We start from the raw sequence: 25,529 nt of genomic DNA on the forward strand, positions 1-25,529 counted from the left end.
AAAAGATTAGGGTTTTCTAGCATGTATAGCAAATGTAAGGGGTGTGAATCAGTACTCCAAATCCAAGAGGCAAAAATCTAATTCAAATTAACTTAAGAAAAAAAAAAAGAAAATTTACTGGACCACAAAAATGAAAAAGGACAGTATAGATGTCAGGCATGATTGGATCCAGGAAACCAAATGTCATCATATTTTGTCTCTCATCTCCATTTTCCTATGTATTAGATTTCTCTTTGGGAAGGCTTTCCTCATGAGGTGGCAAAAAGGCTACTGGTGAGTTTGAAATCTTACTTAATCCTTGAAACTTGCAATCCCCCCCAAAAAGATATTTTTTCTACTACCCATTACAGTACCCCCAGAGGGCTCTATGGTTCACACAGGGCCATTTGCCAATCCCTTATCACTAGGTTGGGGGAAATAATTGGTCAGCCTGTGACCAATCCATAGCTGTCCCTGATTATCAGTTTCATTGGAATCATATGCATTGAGGGTGGGGTCAGGCATAGAACAGATCAAAAAGTAACAGATGTCTGCCACTGAAGTTATTTCAAATAATGGATATACATGAACTGAAGTCTTTTCTGTATGTACTACATTCATAGAATGACTAATCAAAAAGAACCCACTAATATTCATTAAGGACCAAGTGGTAACTAAATGTTTTCTTTCCTATACTTCTTAGAGTCAGAGGGGTTCTTTATTATGAATTCTCTGATGTCGTCTAAGGGCTGAGGCACAGCTAAAATTACTCCCACATTCATTACATTTGTAAGGTTTTTCTCCAGCATGAATTCTCTGGTGTAGCCTCAGGGACAAGATCTGATGAAAAGCCTTCCCACATTCATTACATTCATAGGGTTTCTCTCCAGTATGAATTCTCTGATGTTGATTAAGGTATGACCCACAACTGAAGGCCTTCCCACATTTGTTACATTCATAGGGTTTTTCTCCTGCATGACTTCTCTTATGGTGAATTAGAACTAAAGCATCACTAAAGGCTTTCCCACATTTACTGCATTCGAATGGTCTCTCTCCATTATGAATTCTATGATGTCGATTAAGTTGTGAGTCAGTTCTAAAAAATTTCCCACATTTAATGCACTCATAGGGTTTTTCTCCCGTATGGATTCTCTGATGTTGATTCAGGTGTGAGCGATAGCCAAAGGTCTTCCCACATTCACTACATTTGAAGGGTTTTTCTCCTGTGTGAATTCTTTGATGCAGAGTAAGTGCTATGCGTCTGCTGAAGGCTTTTCCACATTGATTACATTCATAGGGTTTCTCTCCAGTGTGAATCCTCTGATGTTGATTAAGGTGTGCACTCTGTCTAAAAGCTTTGTTACATTCCTTACATTCATATGGTTTCTCTCCTGTGTGAATTCTCTGATGTTCAACAAGGAAGGCATAACGACTAAAAGCCTTCCCACATTCATTGCATGCAAAGGGTTTCTCTCCAGTGTGGATCCTCTGATGTTGAGCAAGGTGTGCACTCTGTCTGAAGGCTTTGTTGCATTCCTTACATTCATATGGTTTCTCGCCAATATGACTTCTTTGATGTTCACTGAGAAAGAAGTCATGGCTAAAGGCTTTTCCACAGTCATTACATGCATATGGTTTTTCTCTACTGCGAATTCTCTGAGGTTGAGTAAAGAACGAGTAACAGCTGAAGGCATCACCACATTCATCATATCCGTGGGGTAATTTTCCAAAATGAGTGGTCTGATGTTGAGTAAGTAATGAGTGGAAGCTTAAGAGATTTGAAAAATCATTATTTCCATAAGATTTCTCACCAGAAGGAATTTCTATATCTTTACTAAAGTGTGTACTCTGGTTGAATTGTTCACATTCATTAACTATCAAAGATTTCTTTTCAGCATGGAGTCTTTTATATTCAATTATGACTGAATTTTGGGGGAAGATTTTATCATAAATATCAAATTTATGTACTTGCTTTATGGTGGGAACTTTCTGTTGTGTTAAAAGTACTGACTTTAGGAGGAGGCTTCTCTCAGAATTATTATATTCACTGTTTCTTTTTCCGGTGGAGATTTTCTCAACAGTTGTCATTTCTGTGATGTGCCTCTCCTGATTTCCCTGATGCTGCTCAAATTCACCCCCATGTTTCCAGGTTTCTCTGAAATTGGAGCATTCAAGGTCATGACTTGTTAGGCTTTCCATTTCCATTCCCTGGGATATTTCATCTTCATCAGTGAACCATTTTGGAGATAATTCCTTGATTTCACACCAAGACTCCCAGTCTGAAAAATATCAAGAAAGCAAATGTCTCCTTTGTTCTTTGCTATGAGAAAGAAAACTTATAGAATAAATTGAAGAATTTAACAGCAGGGAAGGAGGGGAGAAAGTATATGTCTCTAACTTCTTCCCAATATGGCTATGCAATATGAACAAAAGACAAAGAATGAAGAAAGCTGATGGGGAAAGTATATGTGTTGGTGATGGGGAGGTGGTGAGGGGGGAAACAGGTAATATGTAGGGCACTGAAAAGCAGACAAAGCTAAATGCTAAAAAGGTTAGAAATTGAGGTTGACTGATTAGATCATAACCACAGTTTCCCTGCCTCTTGTCTTTAAAGCCTCCAGTTCATCCTGCACTGGTAGTCACAAGATTGAAAACTCCATGAAAGCATGTTCACTCCTTTTTCTTTTTCTTCCACTGTTGCATCCAGTGCCTAGGATAATGTCAGCATGTTGTTAAATGAATGAATGCTGCCAGATTAATCTTCTCATAATAACTTTTCCTACTAATGCTGCTCAACAACTTCTAAGATTTTATCAGGGTCCAGATAAAAATTTTATTTTTTCAGTGTCTAGAAGAAATCCAGAGGTCAGTTTTTCTCATCATCAAGAGAAAAATGATGCCTACAGAGTAGATACTTGATACTTTTAGGAGAGGACATTGGTTGGGGTAAGGTGGAAAGAAACATATTTTTTAAAAGATGATCTCAAAAAGAGAAATATGAGAAAGTCTCTTTCATGTTATATCACAATAATCAGCCGATATATTCAAATATATAAAACCTATTACTATGTTCCCAGCACCTAGTAGAAGGAGAAAGTCTGAGACAATGTCCTTCTTCCTTTTTTAAACTCTGAGAGCTAAAACTTGTGCATACAATGATTCAACATGACACATAACAAAGGACAAGCTAATATGATATAGATTATTAGTAGTATAAATGTCAGGAAAAAAAGAGATCAAAACTCACTACGTTAGTTAAGGAATAATTCCTAAAGGATATGAGCTTGGTTTTCAAGACTATACTCAGGCCTCCAAAACATTGGAGTAACAGTCATTTTCATGTTTAGATAGGGACTATTTTAGAACTGTGTATGCTAATTAGCATTTGTATATGTTATATGTATATGTTAATATACATATATGTAGACATATATATGTATATAGAAGAGTGAGGGAATATATATTTATATGTTAATATACAAATGTATACATATATGTATATGTTAATATATATATGTGTTAATTAGCATTTTGGGATTAATTAGATACAATCTTTCCCATAACAGTTTCCTATCTGTTGAAAAGCTGCCTCCAGACTAGATCAGCTCAAAATTGAAAAGCAAAGAACAGATTATTCATCTGCATCTTTCTTCTTTCCAATAAACCCTCTACCCAAGGAAAGCCCCTGTCCCTATCAGTCCCTCCCATGTATAGCCTTGGATTTTCTTTTACTTGGACCCCTCTTTAAACCAAGGCTTAAGAGGCTTTGTTCATTCATTGCGGTTGTAACCATGTTGTTCATGCTCTCCCTAGAAATAAAAATACTTCTATTCCCTCACTCATTCTTCTAGAACTCCTCTCCTGTATCCATCACCCAGGACAACTATATTTCCTCTTACCAAGAATAAAACTTTACCATAGTCAAATAGCAGGTTTACACAATACCTAATGTAAAACTGAGTAAAGGAAGTATGATGGTAGAAGACTACAGATATTTTCCAACATGGGGGATTCTGAGGTGCCTAGAGCTCCAATCACTTTTTTTTTTTTTTTGAGTTGGAGTCTCACTCCATTGCCCAGGCTGGAGTGCAGTGGCACACTCACGGTCAACCCAGTGTCAACATGCTGGACTCAGGTGATCCTTCTGCCTCAGCCTTTCAAGTGCCAAAACTACAGGCACGCGCTACCACACCCAGCTAATTTTTCTTGATTTATTGCAGAGATGAGGTTTCGCCAAGTTGCCCAGGTTGTTCTTGAACCCATGGGCTCAGGCAATCCCCTCACCTTGGCCTTCCAAAGTGCTGGGATTACAGGCTTGAGCCACTGCACCCAGCCCCAACCACTTTCTTAAAAAACAAACAAACAAAAAAAGAGGCCAGGTGCTGTGGCTCATCCCTGTAATCCTAGCAATTTGGGAGGCTAAGATGGATAGATTGCTTGAGCCCAGGAGTTTAAGACCAGCCTGAACAACACAGTGAAATCTTGTCTCTACAAAAAAATTTAAAAATCAGCTGGGCATGGTGGTGTGCACCTGTAGTCCCAGCTACTTGGGATGCTGATGTGGCAGAATCGCCTGAGCCCAGGAGGTCAAGGCTGCCGTGAGCTGTGATCATTGTGATCATGCCACTGCACTCCAGCCTGAGTGACAAAGTGAGACCCCCAACTCAAACAAACAAGCAAACAAAAAAGCATGGCAGATTAAATCTGTAGGGAAACAAATTCCACATGGGGGAGTAGCCTAGGGAAAGAACAGAGCAGGAAATAAGTATTGTATCTATGGAAGAAATACTCACTGTGATTGGAATAGAGAAATACTTAGAAGTCAATGGTAAAATAATACTATTCAGCAAAACAGGGAAGGGACTTCATCTACATTAGTAACTGATTAAGGGGAAATGGAAAATTATGAATTCAGGCAAAGAGGAAGACAGTCAAAGGACCATCCATGTGGCAAAATGGAAGCTCAGGCTTTGGGGACAAGGAATCCTAAGTCTGCATCTAACCCAGCCAGTTATTCTATCTTTAACTCATTAATTTACCTTTTGAGTTTTAGTTTCCTATTAGGCAAAATGAGGTTACCTTGCAAGTATGGTATGAGATTAAGAGATAATATATTTATAACACACCTAGCAATGTCTAGCTCATTATATTCAGTGATACTTACCATAAAATAAAATAAATTAATGTATATTAATTAAGTAATTCTTACAGCTACACCACCAGTAGGCTCGGATATTATTAGAACTATGACTGTGAACAGGGATTATGAAATAGGCTAACTGTCAAGTAGCAAGACAAAGACTAAAATAGGTAAACCTTTTGGAGTCAAAATGTATTCAAGCAAGGTATGAGATATTAGAGATATGTGATTTACAGCAGGTTATAATCTATAGCTGAATGGAAGTTAGAAGTCAAAGTATGATTAACAATGAAGTCCAATCAGAACTGTATAGTAAGTAAGCTGTTGTATGACACTGGAAGAAAAAAAGGTCTTACTAGACTGAGGACTTAGTCTCTCACATGCTGGTGGGCAATAGATAAAATGTACTGATGAAGTAAATCATCATTATATTACTGGCATGAAACCCAGGAGATTCTAGTGGGAAGGCTGGAAAATATGTCGGGGACCTTTGGAGCAATCTTAAGAAGAAAGAAGAGGTTCACTGATGCCCAAAATATGTTCCAGTGAATATGCTGACCAATGATACGCAGACTTACAGACTGGATCCCCTATGCTATGCTACCCAACATGATAGTCACTAACTATATGTGGGCAATTCAAATTTAAAATAACATTTAAAAAATTCAGTTTCTCAATCATACTAGCCACGTTTCAAATGCTCTAAGCTAAACATGGCTAGCAGCTACTGTACTGGAAAGCACAGATATAGCTTATTTGCATCATCACAGAGAGTTCTATTAGACAGCCTGGGCAGAGATATTCATTAATATGACAAGGGTCTTATGGTAAATGAGGAGAATACAGAAAAACATAGACAGGAGTCAGTTAAAGGGAAAGAAAATCAGCCAGCGCTTTGAGAAGAGAAAAACTATCTTATATATCTCAGGAAGCTGAGGAATATGAAAATGAAGAAAGGCATTTGGATCTAGCTAAACTAGAGAGGCAGATGGCAGATTGCAAGTAGCAAGACAGTGGAAGAGAATTTGAAGTAAAGGCAGCAAGTTGAGATTACAGCTGGTATATAAGTAAGTAAAGAAGGAAATCAGGGGTATCCAAATAGGAAAAGAGGAAGTTAAGCTATCCCTCTTTACAGGGATGATCCTGTACATTGAAAACCTAAGGAAATCTGTCAAAAACCTCTTTGCAACTTATAAATGACTTTGGTAAAGTCTCGGGGTACAAAATCAATGTGCAAAAGACAGTTGTGTTTTTATACACCAACAACAAACAGAGAACCAAATAAAAAGCACAATCCTATTCACAATAGCCACAAAAAAAATGAAATACCTTGGCATCTTCTTAACCGGAGAAGTAAAAGACCTTTCCAATAAAAACTACAAAACGCTGCTCAAAGAAATTGAGGAAGACACAAACAAATAAAAAATATTCCATGCTCATCAGTTGGAAGAATCAATATTGTTAAGATGGCCATCCTACCCAAGGCAATCTACAGATTCAATGCAATAACCATTAAATTAACAACATCATTGTTCTAAGACCTGGAAACACAGAAATTCATATGGAAACCAAAAACCCCACAAATAGCCAAAACAATCCTCAGCAAAAGAAGCAAGGCATGAGGTATCACACTTCCAAACTTTAAACTTTTTTTATAAGGCTACAATCATCAAAACAGCATGGTATTGGTATAAACACAGGCACACAGACCAATGGAACAGGATAGAGATTCTGAAACCTCTATTTCTCAGCCATCTCATCTTCAACAAAGCCTCCACCAGTAACCATTGTGGAGAGGAGACTCTATTCAGTAAATGGTGCTGGGAAAACTGGCTGACTGCATGCAGAAGAATGAAACAGGACCTCTACCAATTGCCATACACAAAAATTAACTCCATGTGGATCAAAAACCTAAATGTAAAGCCTCAAATGTTAAGAATCTTAGAAAATGCAGAAGACACCCTTATATACATTGGAATAGGCAACCAATTCCTGATCATAGTCCCAAAAGTGTATGCCACAAGAGGTAAGATAGACAAGTGGGACCTCATCAAATTGAAAGCTTTTGCAAAAAAAAGAAACTATCAAGAGAGTGGGAAGACAGCCCACAGAATGGGGAAAAATATTTGCCAACAGTATATCTGACAAAGGCCTAACATGCAGGATCTACCAAGAACTCAAACTGAAAGGAAAAAGCCAAACAGCCCTATTAAAAAGTGGGCAAAAGACATGAATAGACACTTCTCAAAAGAAGACATATAAACAGCCAACAGAAAAAATGTTTAGCCACACTTATCATCAGAATAATGCAAATCAAACCACATTGAGATACCACCAAACACTAGTAAGGATGGCCATAATCAATAAATCAAAAAATAACAGATGCTGACATAGATGCAGAGACAAGGGAATGCTTCTTCACCGTGGGTGGGAGTGCAAACTAGTACAACCTCTATGGAAAACAGTAAGGCAATTTAAAAAATAACTAGAAATTGACCTTCCATATGTCTCAGCAATCTTCTTCCTGGGAATATACCTGGAAGAACAGAAATCGTCTACAAAAAAGACACCTGCATATGCATGTTCATTGCCACACTATTTATTCACAATAGCAAAAACATGGAACCAACCATGCTACCAATCAAAAGTGGACTGGATAAAGAAAATGAGGAACATATAAACAATGGAGTACCATGCAGTCATAAAAGACAAAATTATGGACTTTGCAGCAACTTGGATGCACTTAGAGTACATTATACTCAGTGATCCATCACAGAATCAAAAGATGGATCTCATGTCCTCACTTATAGGGGGTCCTGAAATTTTACCACAATATTAAAAGGGATCAGCAGTAGCGGGACACTGCCAAGGGAGGGAGGAGGAGGGGCACGTAACCTCACCAAAGGTACCAGATCCTAAACAAGGTGAAGTGAGGTCCAGATGGAGGCCCAAACTTTGCTTGTAAACCACTCATGTAGTTAATCCTGACTTGACCCCACATCTTTATAATAAAATAAAGGGAAAAAAAAGAATACATAGAAAAAATGACCAATAATAGAAAATCATGAAGGAAAAAGAAGTTTCTAGAACATTCTAGGTGGTGGCTCACACCTGGAATCCAAGCACTTTGGGAGACTGAGATAGGATTGCTTGAGCCCAGGAATCCAAAACTAGCCTGGGCAACATAGCGAGACCTCATCTCTACAAAAAACAAACAAACAAAATAGCTGCATGTGGTGGTTCACACCTGTAGTCCCGCTACTCAGGAAGCTGAGGCAGAAGGATTGTCTGAGCCAGGAAGTTGAGGCTGTGGTGAGCCGTGATTATGCCACTGCCTTGGCAACAAAGGGGGATTTTGACTCAAAAAAAAAAAAAAAAAATCTCTGTGAAAGGACACAACCAGAGTAGCTTATAAAATTCTCTATCATTGGCCAATAATCCCAGCACTTTGGGAGACTAAGGTGAGACGATTGCTTGCGCCCAAGATTTCAAGACCGGCCTGGGAAACATAGCGAGACCTCATTTCTACCCCAAAAATAAAAAATATGCCAGGCATGGTGGCGTGTGCCTGTAGTCCCAGCTACTCAGAAGGGTGAGACAAAAGGATTGCCTGAGAATAGGGAGGCTGAGGCTGCAGTTAGCCATGATTGTGCCACTACACTCTAGCCTGGGTGACAGAGTGAGACTCCAACTCAAAAAAAAAAAAAAATCTCTATCATCGTGGGAAATGTCAAGAGAGAATGTTAAGACACTGGAACATAAAAAACCTATAGGATGCAGAGGAGAATAGAGCAAAGAACATGAACCCCTTGCTTCCCAATCCTGACCACACCTGGTTGAAGGGAATACATGGAAAGATTTCCATATCAATCAGGATCTGTGTGGGAGCTACAGCTGAGGACTAGTATTAGAGCTATTCTATAACATTTTTCCTTTTAATTAGAAATAAAAATATTCAAGCAATTTATTATTATATAAAGTAGAAGGTAGACATCATCCTAAACATTACCATTGTTCACAGTAATATTAATACTATTCTTACAGAATTTTCCTTGTATAGATAAACACACATACTTTTTGTAAACATTATTTACAACCTTTTTTGTTTGTTTGTTTTTACTCAAAACACTGTAGACATTTTTCCATATCAGTACAAATAAAGCTACCTCATTCACAGGATGGAGGAACCATAATTTAGGTAACTGGGCAGCTAATAATAGATTTTTTTTGTGCTTGTATCCCAAAAGTTGAGTAACTTGCTTGCCAAAAATCTGTTGTGTTCTCAATCTGTATAGTTCAGTTGTACCTGGTGTTTATATATATGCTTAAATAAAATATTTAATTGAGTGCTGAAGTCAAATTGTTTGAGTGAAAACTAAGTTGAATTTTTTGTAAAAATGGGTTAAAAGTGACTTACTTAACCTGTTTGGCCAGGTGCAGTGGCTCATGTCTGTAATCTCAGCACTTTGGGAGGCCGAGGCAAGGAGGATTGCTTGAGCCCAGGAGTTCAGGACCAGCCTGGGCAACACAGCGAGACCTCATCTCTACAAAAACTCAAAAAAACTAGCTGGGTGGGGTGGGGTGAGGCATGCCTGTAGTCACTGCCACTTGGGTGGCTGAGGTGGAAGGATTGCCTGAACCCAGGAGGTTAAGGCTGTGATGAGCCGTGATCATGCCACTGCACTCCAGCTTGGGTGACAGATTGAGACTGACTCAAAAAACAGACAAACAAAAAACCTGTGTATAAATCAGGTGTGGAACATAATTGTAAAAGCCTGATAAAAACATAAAGTTCTACAAGGAATCTGTACTCACATTGGTTTACAAGTATTTTGCTTCACTTTGAAAGAAATCAACACTAGAAACCATAGATAATGAATTATAAGTGTGGTTTATTTAAGAAACTCCAACTCCAACCAACAGATTATGGTCAAATTAAAAAATCTTGGCACAATTATCAAAAGGCTAAAGAATGCTCATTTATATGTTATAAGGTTAAAAAATGCCTCACATATGTATGTATTGCTTTTTATGATTCCACATATCAAACTTAAAAAAAAAAATCACTTAGAAATCAAAAAGAAGGCTGGGAGTGGTGACGCATGCCTATAATCCCAGCATTTTGGGAGGCTGAGGTGAGAGGATTGCCTAAGTCCAGGGGTTCGAGACCAGCCTGGGCAACTTGGTGAGACCTCAGCTGGGTGTGGTGGCGCATGTCTGTAGTTCTGGTTACCTGGAAGGCTGAGGTGGAAGGATTGCCTGAGCCCAGCAGGTCATGGATGCAGTGGCCATAAGCATGCCACTGCTAAATAAATAAAAAGAAATAAAAAAGAAGCTGCTTCTATATGTGTTTTGTACAATTTTTAGTTCTATAGGATATATTTCTAGAAGTAAAAGTGGTAAATGAAGCTATGTATATATTTTAAGAATATATACTATCAAGCTGCTCTCCAAAATAATTTCATAAATTAACACTTGTATTAGCAAGATAAGGTACAAGTCTCCAAACTCATCCATGCCAGCTAACATCATTTAAAAATCTTTGTCCCCATTCCTGTGTGAATATTTTTAAGAAAAATTGTAAAATAAAATCTTTGTTCCTACAAGAGTACTTAACTATTGTTTTAATGTGGAATTCTGATTACAAAATTGAATATATTTTATGTACATTTATATAACTCTTAGGTTATTTTGTGGTTTCTTCGATAAATTCCTTGTTTGTTTCCTTTGCAGGTATTTTAATTGCACTGCTCATCTTCTTGTAAGTGATTTATAGAAGCGATTTACATATTATGGCATTAAGGTTTTGTAAATATTTTTCCCTCAAATAATCACTTTTTATTGTTGCATTTCATCTTCATTTATAGTGCTTCTGATAAAGTTAAAAAAATTTTTTTTATAAAGTTAAATCTCTCCATTTTTCTAGTATTGAGTTTGGCTTTGATGTCATTTTAAGAAAGACTTTCTAAAATTCAATATTGTACAACTTACAAGTTACATTGTAACTTATAAGTTGCATATACAGATTATATTATACACATAACTTTTAAGAATCTCTTTACCCCATTCAAAAAATAATATCTCTTTGCCCCCATTCAAAAAAGCTACCTTTTTCTTTTTTTTCTCTTCTCTGAGTAGGTGGGAGTACAGGCACATGCCACCATACCTGGCTAATTTTTTTGTAGAGATGAGGTCTCACTATGTTGCCCAGGCTGGCCTCGGACTCCTGGACTCAAGCAATCCTCTCACCTCAGCCTCCTAAAGTGCTGGGACTATAGGCAGAACCTACCATGCCCAGCCAGAAACTACCTTTTTCAAATACTAACTTCTTATATGTTCATGGGTATACTTCTGTACTTTCTATATTGTTCTACTGATCTATTTTATTGTTCTTATACCAAACCAATCTCCATTATAGATACATAGGCAAAATTCTTAAATATTAAAAATGAAATCAAATCCCATATTAAATGAATAATCCACAGGGTCAAATATGCAATCCAGAAATGTAAAAATAGTTCAGCAATAGGAAATCATTTACTATAATTATGCAATTTCTTTTCTATAAGTTTTTCTTCTTTTTTTTTTTGAGTCAGGGTCTCACTCTGTTGCCCAAGCTGGAGTGCAGTGGTATGATGCAGCCTTGACCTCCAGGCTGGAGTACAGTGACTCACCACAGCCTTGACCTCCTGAGCTCAGGCAATCCTTGTGCCTCAGCCTCCCAAATAGCTGGGACTATAGGTTCCAGCATACCCTGCTAATTTTTTATAGAAATGAGTACTTGCTATGTTGCCTAGTTGGTCTCAAACTCCTGGGCTCAAGCAATTCTTCTGTCTTGGCCTCCCAAAGTGCTAAGATTACAGATGTGAGTTTAAGTTTTTATTAAAAAAAAAAAAACTGCCTCAAAATATTATGAAAATATATAAAATCCAAAAGCCTCTGCTGATTACAATATAAACATAATATATAAAGTTAGGAACAGAAGAGAATAGGTACATATAATGTGAAGCATTTGAAAAAGTCCTCTGATGGTAGAAGAAAAAACAAGTGATTGCACTTGTTAGTCCATAGATATGGAAAATGTGGCTGATACTGTAAAATAAAAAAAGAGAAAAGGTAAAAGGAGACATAAATGTTGAAAAAAACTATATCCAGCAAATAGTTTGCCTGTTCCTCCTAGATACATAGAAAACTGTATCTCTTGGCTTCCCCTGCAGCCACGTGAGTGATTCTGGCAAATCAGAAGTGATATACACAAATGCTACTTCCAGTCTGACCCATTAAAAATGTCCTGCGAGATCTTCCCTCTACCTTTATCTTTTTCTCTCTATGTGCATGTGTGTCACAATCTCCCCTCCTCCAAATCTCTTCCTTCAGAGGATCTAGCAGAAGACTCCCAAGCCCTAAGGGATGATGATGCCAATATATGAAAGAAAGCTGGGTATCTGATAAAAACGTAAAACACTACATAGATTCTGTAGAGTTTCTAAGTGTTTTGCTTCACTTTAAAAGACATTGATACTGGAAATCATATATAGTGCATTGTGAGTGTGGTTTAGCAAGCAACAGAAGCCCCCACACTGGACTATGATATGTACAAAAAATAACCTTTGCTATTTCTATTCGCTAAGACTTTGTAAAAAGCAAACAGCTTACCCTGACTAAAAACTCAGAAAATTGTTGAAAAATACTAGAATAAAAGAGTACAGTAGGCTAGCTAGATAGATGATAAATATATGCAAATTAATTCCAACAATAACTGGTCAGAATACCTACAGGGAAATAAAGCTATATCATAAGGAAAACTAGCATTGGCTTAGGAATAGAGAAGAACAGAAAACAGAGAACAGAAAGAAGACTCACACAAATATAAGAACTTGGCATATGATGGAAGTGGCATTATAATTAACAGTGAAGAAATGGATTAACTGATAAATGGTACTGGGAAAACTCCATGTAAAAAAAAAAAGGAAAACCTGATATATCATACTTAAAAGTTAAAGTCCACATGATTTACAGGACTAAGGGTGAAAAAAAAACCCCTTAAAACCATTAAAAATAATACAGAAGAATATTTTTATCACCACAACTAGGGGAAGATTTGGTAAATCAAACTAAATTAAGTACAAACTATAATGAATTAAGTACAAACTATAAAAAGATGAATGAATTTGACACTAACCCTAAAAATTTCTGTGGGAGAAGACAATACAAAGTCAAAAGGCAAATGACAATCTGGAAAAAAAAACTAAAAAAATGAAATATTTTTATAGAAGATAAATATTACAGAAAAACTAATAATGCCCAAAATATATAAAGAAGTTCTAGATATTAGTAAGAAAGAGACAAATAACCAACCCCCTTCCAAAATAGGTTAAAAACATGGCCAAATAATTTATAGAAGATAAAAACTTCATAAGCAATATATTCTGGAAAGATGCTTAATATTACCAGTAAATTGAAACAACTACGAAAGCATTTCGCTTACTCATATTGGAAAAAACTTCAGTTAGACTATGTTAAGAACAATAAAAAAATCTTAAGTTGGAGAATATCAAGAGAGTAAGACAAAGGAACTCTCATAAATTGTTAGTAGAAGTATAAATTAACACTTCCAGAACAATTTGAATATCTAGTAAATTAAAACACATCTACATTCTAGCAATTTTACTTCTAGGTACAAATTACTGAGAAAGTCTTATACATGGAGACATGTGCATGGAAATATGCTTTGCTACTGTGTAAGAAAACAAAAAATGGAAAAAACTTAATTATCTTCAGTAGGGAAATGGTTAAATGAGATAAATTCAAAGCATGGAATATTATACAATAGTTAAAAAGGAATGGAACTATATTACATATAGATTTTTAAAAGGATGAATCTCAAAAATAGTGTTAATAAAAGCAAGTTGTAGCCAGGTGCAGTGGCTTACACCTTTAATCCCAACACTTTGGGAGTCCAAGGTGGGAGGATTCCTTGAGCCTAGGAGTTTGAGACCAGCCTAGGCAACAGAGGGAGACCTTATCTCTACCAAAAAATAATATATATATATTAACTGGGCACATGCCTGTAGTCCCACTTACTCAGGAGGCTGAGGCAGAAGGATCACATGAGACCAGGAAGGCGAGGCTGCAGTGAGCCATGATTGTGCCACTACACTCCAGCCTGGATAACAGAGTGAAACCTTGACTCTAAATAAGTAAATAAATAAATGCAAGTTGCAAAATAAAATGCAAAGAATACTACAACCTATGAAAAAAGCAGAAAACACTTTTTTTTCACAGATACATAAATGTTCACAAAAAAAGTTTTTAAAATTAACTGGGGCGACATACATTGAATTTATAACTGTTGTTGCTTCTAAGAGCAAGAGGTGGGTGAGGGAAAGGGAACAAAGAACTGGGAACAAAGAGCACTCTGTAAGTTTATATGTAATATAAACCTAAATGGCTTATCTTTTGTACTAACAAAAGTAAAAATATGTCAAGATATTAACAATAATCAATTCTGGGTGGTGAGTACTAGGGCACTGTTATATTATTCTCCGTACTTTCCTATATTTTTAATTTTATAAAAAGAAAGGATAAAAATAATTCTGGAAATAAAAACTTGACTCTCTATCCTGAAGGAGAATACATGTAACAGGGAGGTGACCCAAAATAGTCAATATTGAAATATGCCCCAATAAAGTGACTTTAAAAGTAAAGAGAGAGACAAGGTACAGTGGCTCAAGCTTGTAATCCCAGCACTTTGAGAGACCGAGGCGAGAGGAATGCCTGCGTCCAGGTGTTCGAGACCAGCCTGGACAACCTGGTGAGATGTTGTCTCTATAATAAATAAAAAAATTAGCCAGGCGTGGTAGCACACACCTGTAGTTCTGGCTACTTGGAAGGCTGAGGCGGAAGGATCGCCGGAGCCCAGCGGGTCGACACTGGGGTGGCCATGAGTGTGCCACTGACTACACTCCAGCCTGGGCAATGGAGTGAGACCCTGACTCAAAAAAAAAAAAAAAAAAAAGTAAAGAGAGAATCATTAGGCAGGCCAGGACCAAATATAAAGCTACACAGAGAAAAAACATACACATAAACATTTTTTATCTATACATAAAGAGAAAGCATTGAGCTAGCAACAGACATCTTTATAACAACATTTGACAGCAATACTATATAATAAGAAACTTATGTAAAGAATGGCCAATTCTGAACAAGGTAGAACTTGAGGAGATATTGGTTACACAAGCTCTTTTTTAGAAAACAAATCAGCTAATCAAAAGAAATATCAGCAAAAAATCTGATGGAAACAGTGAATATATTTAACTACATAGCTAGACTAAGTGAAAGAATAGGATAGACGTAACAGAACAGCATGTAGATGTAATACGCCTTAACATAAAAAGCATACACCAAAATTTGGGAAGAAAAGGGGAAGTGTGGATGGGGAATAAAATAAGCCTGCTTATTGACCAATGGTTTGTAACTCTTAACAAATAAGAATTAAATGATATTTTGTAAAGCTGACCAGTCAAGTATAGAAGGAATAAATACTGTTTAAAGAACCAGCACTACAGTCGTAAAGTTAAACATCAGAACAAAAGAAAAATCTTCCTAATTATTATAAGAACTACAGTATTATATGACAAAAAAGCCTAGGAAAAGAGATATTTAGAATTAAAAAAAAACCAAAACAATAAAACCCAGAAAATATAAGACAATATACAGGATTAAGCTCAAATGTATAAAAAACTGGACCTATTAAAATGAAAAGATATTCAGAATGGTTCACAAAGCAAAACTCAAATTTGTACTATATATATGCTCTAAATTTAAAACAAAGTGATTTGAAAAAGTTGAAAATAAAAACATGGGTAACAGGCCAGACTGAGTGGTTCAGCCTGTAATCCCAGCACTTTGGGAGGCTGAGGCGAATGGATTGCCTAAGCCCGCGGGTTTGGGACCAGCCTGGGCAAAGTGGCGAGACTTTGTCTCTACAATAAATAAAAAATTAGCCGGGCTCGGTGGCTCAGCCTGTAATCCTGTGTCTTTAGGAGGCTGAGGTGAGTGGATTGCCTGAGTTCGCGGGTTCAAGACCTGCCTGGGCAGCCAGACCTCATCTCTACAATAAATCAAAAAATCAGCCGGGCGTGGTAGTGCATGCCTGTATTTCCGGCTACTCGAAAGGCTGAGGAGGAAGGATCGCTGGAGCCCAGCAGGTCAAGGCTGCAGTGGCCGGGAATGGCCACTGCACTCCAGTCTGGGTGACCGAGACTCCAACTCAAAAAAAAAAAAAAAAAAAAAAATTAGCCGGGCATGGTAGCGCATGCCCATAGTTCCAACTACTTGGGAGGCTGAGGCAGAAGGATCGCCAGATCCCAGCAGGTCGACACTGCATTCCAGCCTGGGCAATGGAGTGAGACTGAGACTCCAACAACAACAAAAAAATTGGGTAATAACCCTAAAGAAAGCAACAAAATTCAAGAAAACAGATTCTTCCCTTAGGAAGGAATGTAGGCTTCTGAGTTTCAGAGCTATGATGATAAATTTGTGTTTTTTTAAGCCCTAAATTTGTGATAATTTGTTATAGCAGCAATTAAAAAAAAAAAAAAAAACTAATACAGAAAACAGACAACCTTTCTGGGGAATTTAGCAATTCCTTACAAAACTACATGTGTACTTACTCAGTAATCCCACACCTAGGAATCTATCCTGAAGATACAGTCTCAAGGATATAAAAATATGTATGTACAAGGTTATTCATTACAACATTTTTTGTAATTGTCAAAGACTGCAAACAACCTAAAGGTCCACACACTAGAGTGGTTGAATAATTATGATAGTATGCACATTATGAAGTATTATACGGCTGCGAGAAAATGAGGAAGATCTTAACAAACTAATATGAAAAAAGCAAAATGCAGAGTACCTATAGTATGCTATTTATGTAAGAAGATACAAGAAACTATACATAGACCTGCTCTTTTGTGCAAGACAAATATAAAATAAAAAGGATAAACCTGAAACTAAGGAGAATGGTAACCTGCAAGGGGTGGGTAAGAAAGGGATAGGAAGAAGTAGGGAACAGGAATAGGGTAACTGGAACAAGAAAGGTACAATACTTTTCTGGGGATATTCTTATTGTTGTTTTTGAGTCGGGGTCTCACTCTGTCACCCAGGCTGGAGTGCAGTGGCACGATCGTGGCTCACCAAAGCCTCCAACTCAATCATCCTGTCTCAGCCTCCCAAAGTGCTGGGATTGCAGGTGTGAACCACTGTACCCGGCCACTGAGAATGTACTTTATGTAACTCTGATTATTAGAAGCACAGTATTGTTTCAGACACCCAAAAAATAAACCATTAAAACCAAGAAGGATGTGGTAGAAACCCAGAATGGAATACAAACACTAACAAGTGAACCTAAAATAACTAACCTAAGTAACTTTGGAAATAGTATTTTGCCTGGATACTATAAGACTAAAACAAAAGAACTATCCATAAATACCTAAATCTAGTTAATAAATTTGTTTCTGTCAGAGAATAGGTTAGAAATTTTGAAACTACTTTATGTGTATACTAAAATTGTGCAAATAAGCAAATATGTTGTTTCTCATTGTCAGAAAAAAATTACAAATAAAGGAGGAAGACTACAATTATCCTGTGAGGCTGGACTAGAAATCAAGTTATTAATATAAACTGATAGTTTTAATATATAAGTAGAGGCAGAAATAAATATAAATGTGTGTGTATGTGTATACATACATTTCCTAGCTTTATCTGTTGTAAGAGTCTAGAAGCAATGATATCCCATAGCCTAGAGCATACCTAGCACCCAAACCTTGATTTCTAAACAGCATTTCCCATTGAAAGCAACCAAGGCTCCTTGGAGAAGTGGTCTTTCAAGACTGGGACAAGAAAAGTAAGATGAATCTGGAATACCTTGTGGTGTCAGAAGGAAAGAAGTGGCCAAAGCTGGAACAATTTGAGTAACACAGTGACTCACTGGATTTACTTCAAAGAAAAAACAAAAATACATAAACATAAAAATAAATCCATTTAAATTCTATGAAGTCATTAAATTCTATGAAGTAAACTAGATTTATCTCACAGAAAATAAAAATCCCATAGATATAACCGAATATATAAGTAAATGGAGGAGAAAGAACAGTTCTTCCCTACAGAACAATTCTAATTAATATACGTAAAGAAAAAAGGGAAATGGAAAAATCAACATTAGGTCAACACAACAGTAATAATTGTTGCAGAGCAGATCCACCAATGGATGCTAAAATTAGTGGGCAAAAGTTTCAGAAAAACTGAATAGTCTCAAAGTATCTCACCCAAGATATTTATTAATTACAAATAGCAGAATAGAAACTTTACAATCAAGAAACCAAGCAGACATCACCTTCATGAAGTGAGCACCTCATCAATAAGACATATCAACATTATGAATCCTTTGGTATGATGCGCTGAAAGAGACACAACATTATTTCTGTAGCATTCTTTAAAAAAAAAATGCATTACCTCAATCTAATCATGAGAAAATATTAGAAAACCCCAAATTGAGTGCAAGCAGATGCAATGAACCATTTGTCAGAGTGAAGCATGTCTGAAGATTCCAGAGAAATTTCTCCAAGATGATGAAACCAATAAATTGTCTAATGTGTCTGAAAGATTTAGACAATTGGTGGTGACTTGGGAACTGATTTAGAGATATGTACATAGAAAACTAAGCCCCCCCCCCAAAAAAAGACAAACAAAACTCCCAAATCATTATTAACTCTAGGGAAAGTAAAATGTTGTACAGAAAAGTAACTTGGTATATGCACAGCACAGCTATGACTAGCACTAAATAGTCATAATAATGCAATCACTGTATAGTGACTTAATCAAAATTATGATATTGATAAGACAGGGATTGGAAATGTGTGCATTTGAATGTGCACATGTGTTGGATGAGGACAAGAGGTGCTAAATACTTATTTTCTTAATAAGAAGATCTTGAATAAGGACTAAACCTGAAAAAACAATCAAGAAGTAGCAACATACACATACAAAAAAGAAACTCAAGAGAAAAGAAAGTGGATCCCTTTAAGGAGAGGGAAACTAGGAAGCAGGGCAAGGAATTCCTTTTTTAAGGTTTAAAGTCTTGTAAAACGACTTGACTCCTTAAATAATGTGCATGCATATCTTTGACTATAATTTTGATGAAAAGAAAAGAAAAAAAATCTAGAAATGGACACTATGCTGACCATAAAGAATAAAGAAGAGTTGAGAAGGATGGAGATTCAGGGTAGGGTAGAAGACTAGAGAGTATAATTTTGATAGAAATAGGAAAAAAGAAAAAGAAAAGGTGTGGTGAGGGTTTCTAGGGAAGTGCATGCTAAAGATATTTCAGCTCCTACCTGAAGCAAGGGCAGTTTCCTCATGACTACTTGGGCAAGTACCCTACAAGAGCTTTCCCTGCCTGGTTACTCATTACTCACCTGCACATTGACCATGTGACATTTCTCTCTCCACCATCCAAGGTTCCTTTCCTTGCTCCAGTAAGGAGATCATGTTGGGCTTAGAAATGGAGAGTCCTGTTTACAGGGGAAGAAAAATGAAAGCCAGAGACAGACTTAAAGTGTGACAGCAGCAGCAGCCATCACCTGGAAAGTAACCAGAAATGTAAATTCTCAGGTCTCGACCCAGACCTACTAAGTCAGAAACTGCAGTGACTTTCAAACTTTGATCATTTGAAGAACTTACTAAAATACAGACTACTAGGCCTACTCCCAGGGTTTCTGATTTTGTGGTCTAGAGTGGGATTCCTAAATTTGCATTTTAACAAATTTCCATGTCATGCTGATGCTGTTCCAAACCACCATTCTACAGCAAAGGGAACTACTGATTTCCAACTCTATGAAATTACTTTAAGTCAGTTTCTGGGAATAAGAAACTGAAATTCAACTAAGAACTTACAGGATGCCCTAGATATTCCCAAAGGAGGAAGCAAAAATGCCCCAGGGGAAAATTTTTAATTATGGGGGAGAAACATCCTTACCAAGCCATACCAAGTTCCTGTAGTTCTCCAACATGACATCTCTGTATAAATCCTTCTGAGATGGGTTCAGCCATTCCCACTCCTCTTGGGAAAAGTCTAGAGCTACATCTCCAAAGGTCACCAACCCCTGAAATAAATTTAAAAAAAAAATTCTTGTTCACTAAGTGCCCAGACACCCATAGGGTCCCAGTAAAAAGGAATAATTCTCCCAGAATTCAAAGCTCTAAGTGATCCAAGAAAAATAATGATTGAGAAAGAATAACATGCTAGGGTTTATCAAATCCTTTGAAAGAAAAGTATTAGAAAAAGGCTTGCCAGTTGAAAATTTTGCCAATGAAACAGTATGTAAGAAAAGGCTAAACCATATGTTATGTATACTAAGTATAAAGAAATTCTTATATAGAGAATTCCTTTATATTCCTAAATTGAGATATCAGATAGAGTAGTAAAAAAGGCCTTGAACTGGCCTTTAACAAAAGGGCAGGAACTGAAATTTAGATTCAGATATAAGAAGCAGCTTCCAGGGAGGAACACTGAAGAAATAATGAAGTACATGTGAAGAGATTTAGAAAGAATTTTAATTGGAAAGTTACATAAAAAATCTGGAAAAAACTTAAAAATGTCCAAAAATAGAGCTTAGGTTATACTACTGAACTGTAAGTTGCATGAAGAAAAGGATATCTGTTTTATAAACCAAAATATATCCAGTGTCTATTACAAAACTTATCACATTGTAAACATTCGGTAATTACTTGATAGTGAAAAAATGCTAAAGTTTCCTAGAATATATCCATATGAAGGAAGAGTACTGAATGCTTAAAAATGATAGGGTTCCAGTTTGTAGAGTATATTCTTGTTTTTTATCAAAAGTGAAATATCAAATGTGGTCATTCAACATAGTAGAAATATGACTGAATATGGCTTGAGATAAAAATTACATAACTAGGTAGTGTTGTATAACTTCCATGGGCCCCTCTACTCTTCTCTGTGCCCTGGAAGGTTGACCTATATTGACTGTCCTACTCTATTTTTAGTTGGGTTCAACTACATGGAAGAGATGAAAGGAAAGTAAGTAAGGAAACCTATATATTCCCTTGGCTCCCTTCCTAAATTGCCACCCTGGGTACTCTCTGTCTTTCAGTCACAGCTCACAATGTCTCTCAGGGGCCCTGTCCAACCAGCTCTCTCTGTATTGGGGCTCACTGCAACAGTCTCTTGACTGACCTCGCCACTTCCTTCTTACTCTCCTGCTACTTTCCTTTTAAGCATAAATCAAATCACATCACAAGTATTCCAATGATTCTCCTTCACACTTAGAACAAAACTAAAAATTCTGGTTAGGACTTCCAAGGGCCTTTATAATTTGGTGCCCAGCTATATACCTCTGACCTCATAGTACTCATTTTCCTTCAAGGACATTGACTAATCATAATTTCTGGAACACAACCAACATGCTCCCATCATAGTAACTTGGTATTTGCTATTCCTTCTACTTTTAAAACTGGTTCTAGATTTCCACAAACCTTACTCCCTACTTTCAATGACATTTTGCTTTGTTTAAATGTCATTTTCTCAGAGGCCATTCTTGACCTCCCTATTTAATATTTAATAGGGTACTTAATAATCAAATTCTATCCCTTATTTCACTTACACTCATCTCTAACTCAATAAATCATATTCATCTAAAGAGGGAAGTTCACACATTTGAGCATAACACTGAGTAAAACAGCTATTAAATATTTTGTAGAAGGATTATATGAACAAAAGGTAGAGAAAGAAAAGTGGAGAGGATACTCATCAGGCTATTTGTGACCCTCCCTGTAGTTCTAAAGTCCTGAAAAATGAGATGAGACTTCTGAAAACAAAATGGAAACATCAACTTACCTGGGACATGGCTTCGCAAAGTCCAACAGCCATTCTTCCTTCCTTCTTTGGTTTTCTCTTTTGGAGAAGAACAAAGTCCTAAGAAGGAAGAGTTAGGAAAGAAATAATGACATCTGAGACCTGTGTGGTTTGTCTGAAACTCATAAAGACAATGTGCCCCTTTGTGATCTCCACATCCTCCTTGTAAGGACTGACCTCATCTTTTCCAAGATCCAAGAAAAAGTCCAATGCTGAACTTAGCCTTGGAAGTCTTGATTTATATTAAGAGACACATCCTGAATATGACAAAATCTAAAGTCTACCTTATGGTCGACAAGGTAGTTTGTGGCCCCTGGCTGCATTTCTGACCTCATTTCCTATCCTTCTCCCTCTTGCTCACCCAACTCCAGGCACACAGGTCTCCATATTGTTCCTCAAATACTGTGTACACTCCTCCTTCAGGGATGTTGCCTTTTCCTTCTACCTGGAGCCCTCTTTTCCTAGATATTAGAACGCATCACTCCCTCTCCTTATTCTTACCTTGTGCTCAGTTGTCACTACATCAGAGGGACTTCCCTGAAGAGTCTATCTAAGGCACCCCCCCCCCTTTCAGGCACTCCTTTCTTCCTTACCCTGATTTATTTTTCTCCTTAGCATGTATCACCATCGGACATGTTACACAATTTTTTTTTTTTGTTTCTTGTTTGTCTTCCCACACAAGATTGTAAGATCCAAGAGAAGTAGGCTTCATTTGATTCATTGGTATATTATAGTGCTAGAAAAATGCCAGAACCTTAGTAGGTGCTCACAGATATTGGATAATGAATAAATAAATGTTACTATGCCTCCTGTAATATAAGTATGTGATATTATGCATGTTGTGTTTGGCAAGTAATTTTAATCTGTCTGTGCCTCACAATCACAGACTAAGTCCCACACAGTCAATCCTACAATCTCACATACCCATACAAATTCTCACCCAATCACAAATATATACATCAACAAGCACACCTATAATCTCACATACACAGCTGTAATAGCACAAAGATAAAAAATGGGCACACACGATTATCTCATTGCATCATGATCTCATTTTATCCTCACAAACTACAAAAATAAGTATTATCCTTATTTTACCAATAAGTGAAATAGAGGTTCAAGAAGCTTAAATAACCAACTTAAAGTCTCATAAGACTCCATCTGAAATGTAACTCAAAAATCAGTCTTCTTCCAAGAGGCCATGATGTCTAAATGGGAAACATCCAACAGAACCTGAGGAAATGATGCCATATATTCCTTAGAGAAGTAACTTTAGAGATGGCAGATGTTACTTTTATTATCCCACAGAAATACAGCCTGAGAGAAACATTGCCAAATTTTAATACTATACCAACAACAAACTGTGCAACCTGAAATAAGTTCCTTGTCATCTCAGAGCCATCATTTCTTTATTATGAAAATGGGGACGGTTGTGCTTGACCTAGCATTCAGGATACACAACTCTCTAATCCCAGGCTACACTGCACTAGCCAACTCAGTCTCTAGGAAAGGTACTTCCTTAGTGTAATGCTGCTTGAAATTGTCCATAAAAAAATTGCAGCCTGAAAGAAGAATCAAAGTAGTCTTCTTGGTTCTGGGAACTGAAACCTTAAGTAATGCCTGCATAAAATAAATTTCTTCTCGGTCTCTGTTTTGTTTTGTTCTGATAGCTGTGTGTCTCTTGAATAATGTTTCTAAGTTTGAAATGACTCATCAGTCTCTGAAAGAAAGTATGACGGAACAACCTGGGTCATAGGTAGCTCCTAGAGTGTCCACTTCTTTCCTCATTGGCTACATGATCTCAGGCAAGTTAACCCAACTCTCAGAATCTTTATTTCCTCACCAACAAGACCACATGAGCCAAAACCTGGCATGGGATTTTACATACACATTTAGAAATGAAATGAGAATATTTTTATTAACGAGAAAGTCAAAACAAAAAAAAGTACACTTGGCACAACAGAAAAAGTGCCCTGGATCCAGACTCTCACCATACCAAACATGGAAGAGTTTGGACAAGGACAAAGCTAAAATCTCAAATCCAATGACCTAAGGAGAGGAAGGAAGACTAGCTTATAGGTTGGGCTTCCCTCCCCTAGAAGCAGCGAATTAGAGAATGGCCTCACTACAATATCTTTAGTGTGGAGCCTGCAACTCACAAGGATATTAAAGGAGAAGCGACTCCAATTAAGTTCCTGTGTTCTGAAGGCTCCTACTCCAAGACCAGAGACTATCCTTTCCAGTACGGCTAGAACTCACGGCTCCCATGTTTCACTCTCAGTGTGGGAAAAAGCAAGGGAGTTTAGTAATCAAAAGCAAGAACTCAAGAGCTAAAGTGCCTGGGCTTGAGTCCTGGGTGCTATCATTTATTAACTGTGAACTTGGGCAAGTCATTTTAACCCATCTTTCTTATTGTGTGTCATAATCAAAGACTAGGTCTCACACAATTAATCCCACGACCTCAAATACACATACAGATTCTCACCCAATCACAAACACATACACAGTTGTATAAGCACAGAGATGGACAGTGAGATAGTTACACGCAATCACACACACAGTGGCATACCACACAAGGGTATACATCTTGTCACAACTACCTGTACAAAATTATACCAGAGATGTCATTATACCAGATGGTCACGGTCACACAATCACACTTGCCGTCACACACAGCTGTATCCGCAGAAACAGGTGGTCACACACACACACACACACACACACACACACACACACACACAGTCATACCCCAGTCTCTCACAAACCTACACAGTTATAACTGCAGAGACAGTCATACACAAACACACATTCAGTTTCTACCCCAGAGACAGTTAAGCACAAAACTACACACACACACACACACACACACACACACACACACACACACACACACACACACACATACACACAGTAACATACAAGATCACATTATGTCACACCCGCAGCCTGGCACATAGTTACGCATAAAAACACACACAGCTTCCCGGCGGTGCCCGCCCGGTCCCCATCTCCGTCCCGGCCTGTCCACCCTGAGCCCACCCCTGACCTCCCGCTGTCCCCCTGGCCCGTCCCCACTCACCTCCCGCCGCCGCGGGCTCTGCCAACGGGCCCCGCGGCCGAGACCCGCGACGTCACTCCCAGAATCCTCCGCGAGGCGGAGCCGGGCGAGGACCGAGGCGTGCAGGACTCAGAGCTCCGCGAGATCCGAACGAGCGACCCGGCGCGTGCCTCCGACCCCGCGAACCACCAGTCCCAGAATGCTCTGCGCCGCGGCCTTCTTGGCGGAACTACATTTCCCAAAGGAGCCCACGTCCCGCCTCCACTTCGCGCCTGCGCCGTAGGCGTTGGTGGGGGAGGGGTGCGTGCGACCCCAGGCGCTCGGGCGACCGTGAGCGTCTGTGTCTGGGAAGGCCGGGAGGCTGCGCGCCCGGGTGGCTGTGATGGAACACTGGGGCGTGGCGGACTGTG

The 25,529-nt window shown here is 37.9% G+C and overlaps 1 protein-coding gene across 4 annotated transcripts; it reads right to left on the reverse strand.

The window, feature by feature from the left end:
- Window positions 1-613: 613 nt before the first annotated feature.
- Window positions 614-25,319, reverse strand: ZNF527 (zinc finger protein 527). 4 transcript variants are annotated; one of them, XM_008070967.2, is made up of 5 exons: window positions 25,141-25,319; window positions 22,044-22,121; window positions 20,160-20,286; window positions 19,600-19,695; window positions 614-2,258 (listed from the first exon to the last, which is right to left on the reverse strand). In XM_008070967.2, exons 2-5 carry the CDS (start codon window positions 22,074-22,076, stop codon window positions 685-687), a joined length of 1,830 nt encoding a protein of 609 aa, XP_008069158.1. In that variant the 5' UTR covers window positions 22,077-22,121; window positions 25,141-25,319; the 3' UTR covers window positions 614-684. The 4 variants fall into 4 exon arrangements, with proteins under 4 accessions (XP_008069158.1, XP_021574695.1, XP_021574696.1 ...); XM_021719020.1 differs by having other exon boundaries at window positions 20,170-20,286; window positions 25,141-25,184; XM_021719021.1 differs by lacking the exon at window positions 19,600-19,695 and having other exon boundaries at window positions 25,141-25,199.
- Between the last annotated feature and the right edge of the window lie 210 nt (window positions 25,320-25,529).

The sequence above is a fragment of the Carlito syrichta genome, unplaced genomic scaffold (assembly GCF_000164805.1).
Source record: "Carlito syrichta isolate Samal-C Ts95f unplaced genomic scaffold, Tarsius_syrichta-2.0.1 Scaffold314077, whole genome shotgun sequence".
NCBI lineage: Eukaryota > Metazoa > Chordata > Mammalia > Primates > Tarsiidae > Carlito > Carlito syrichta.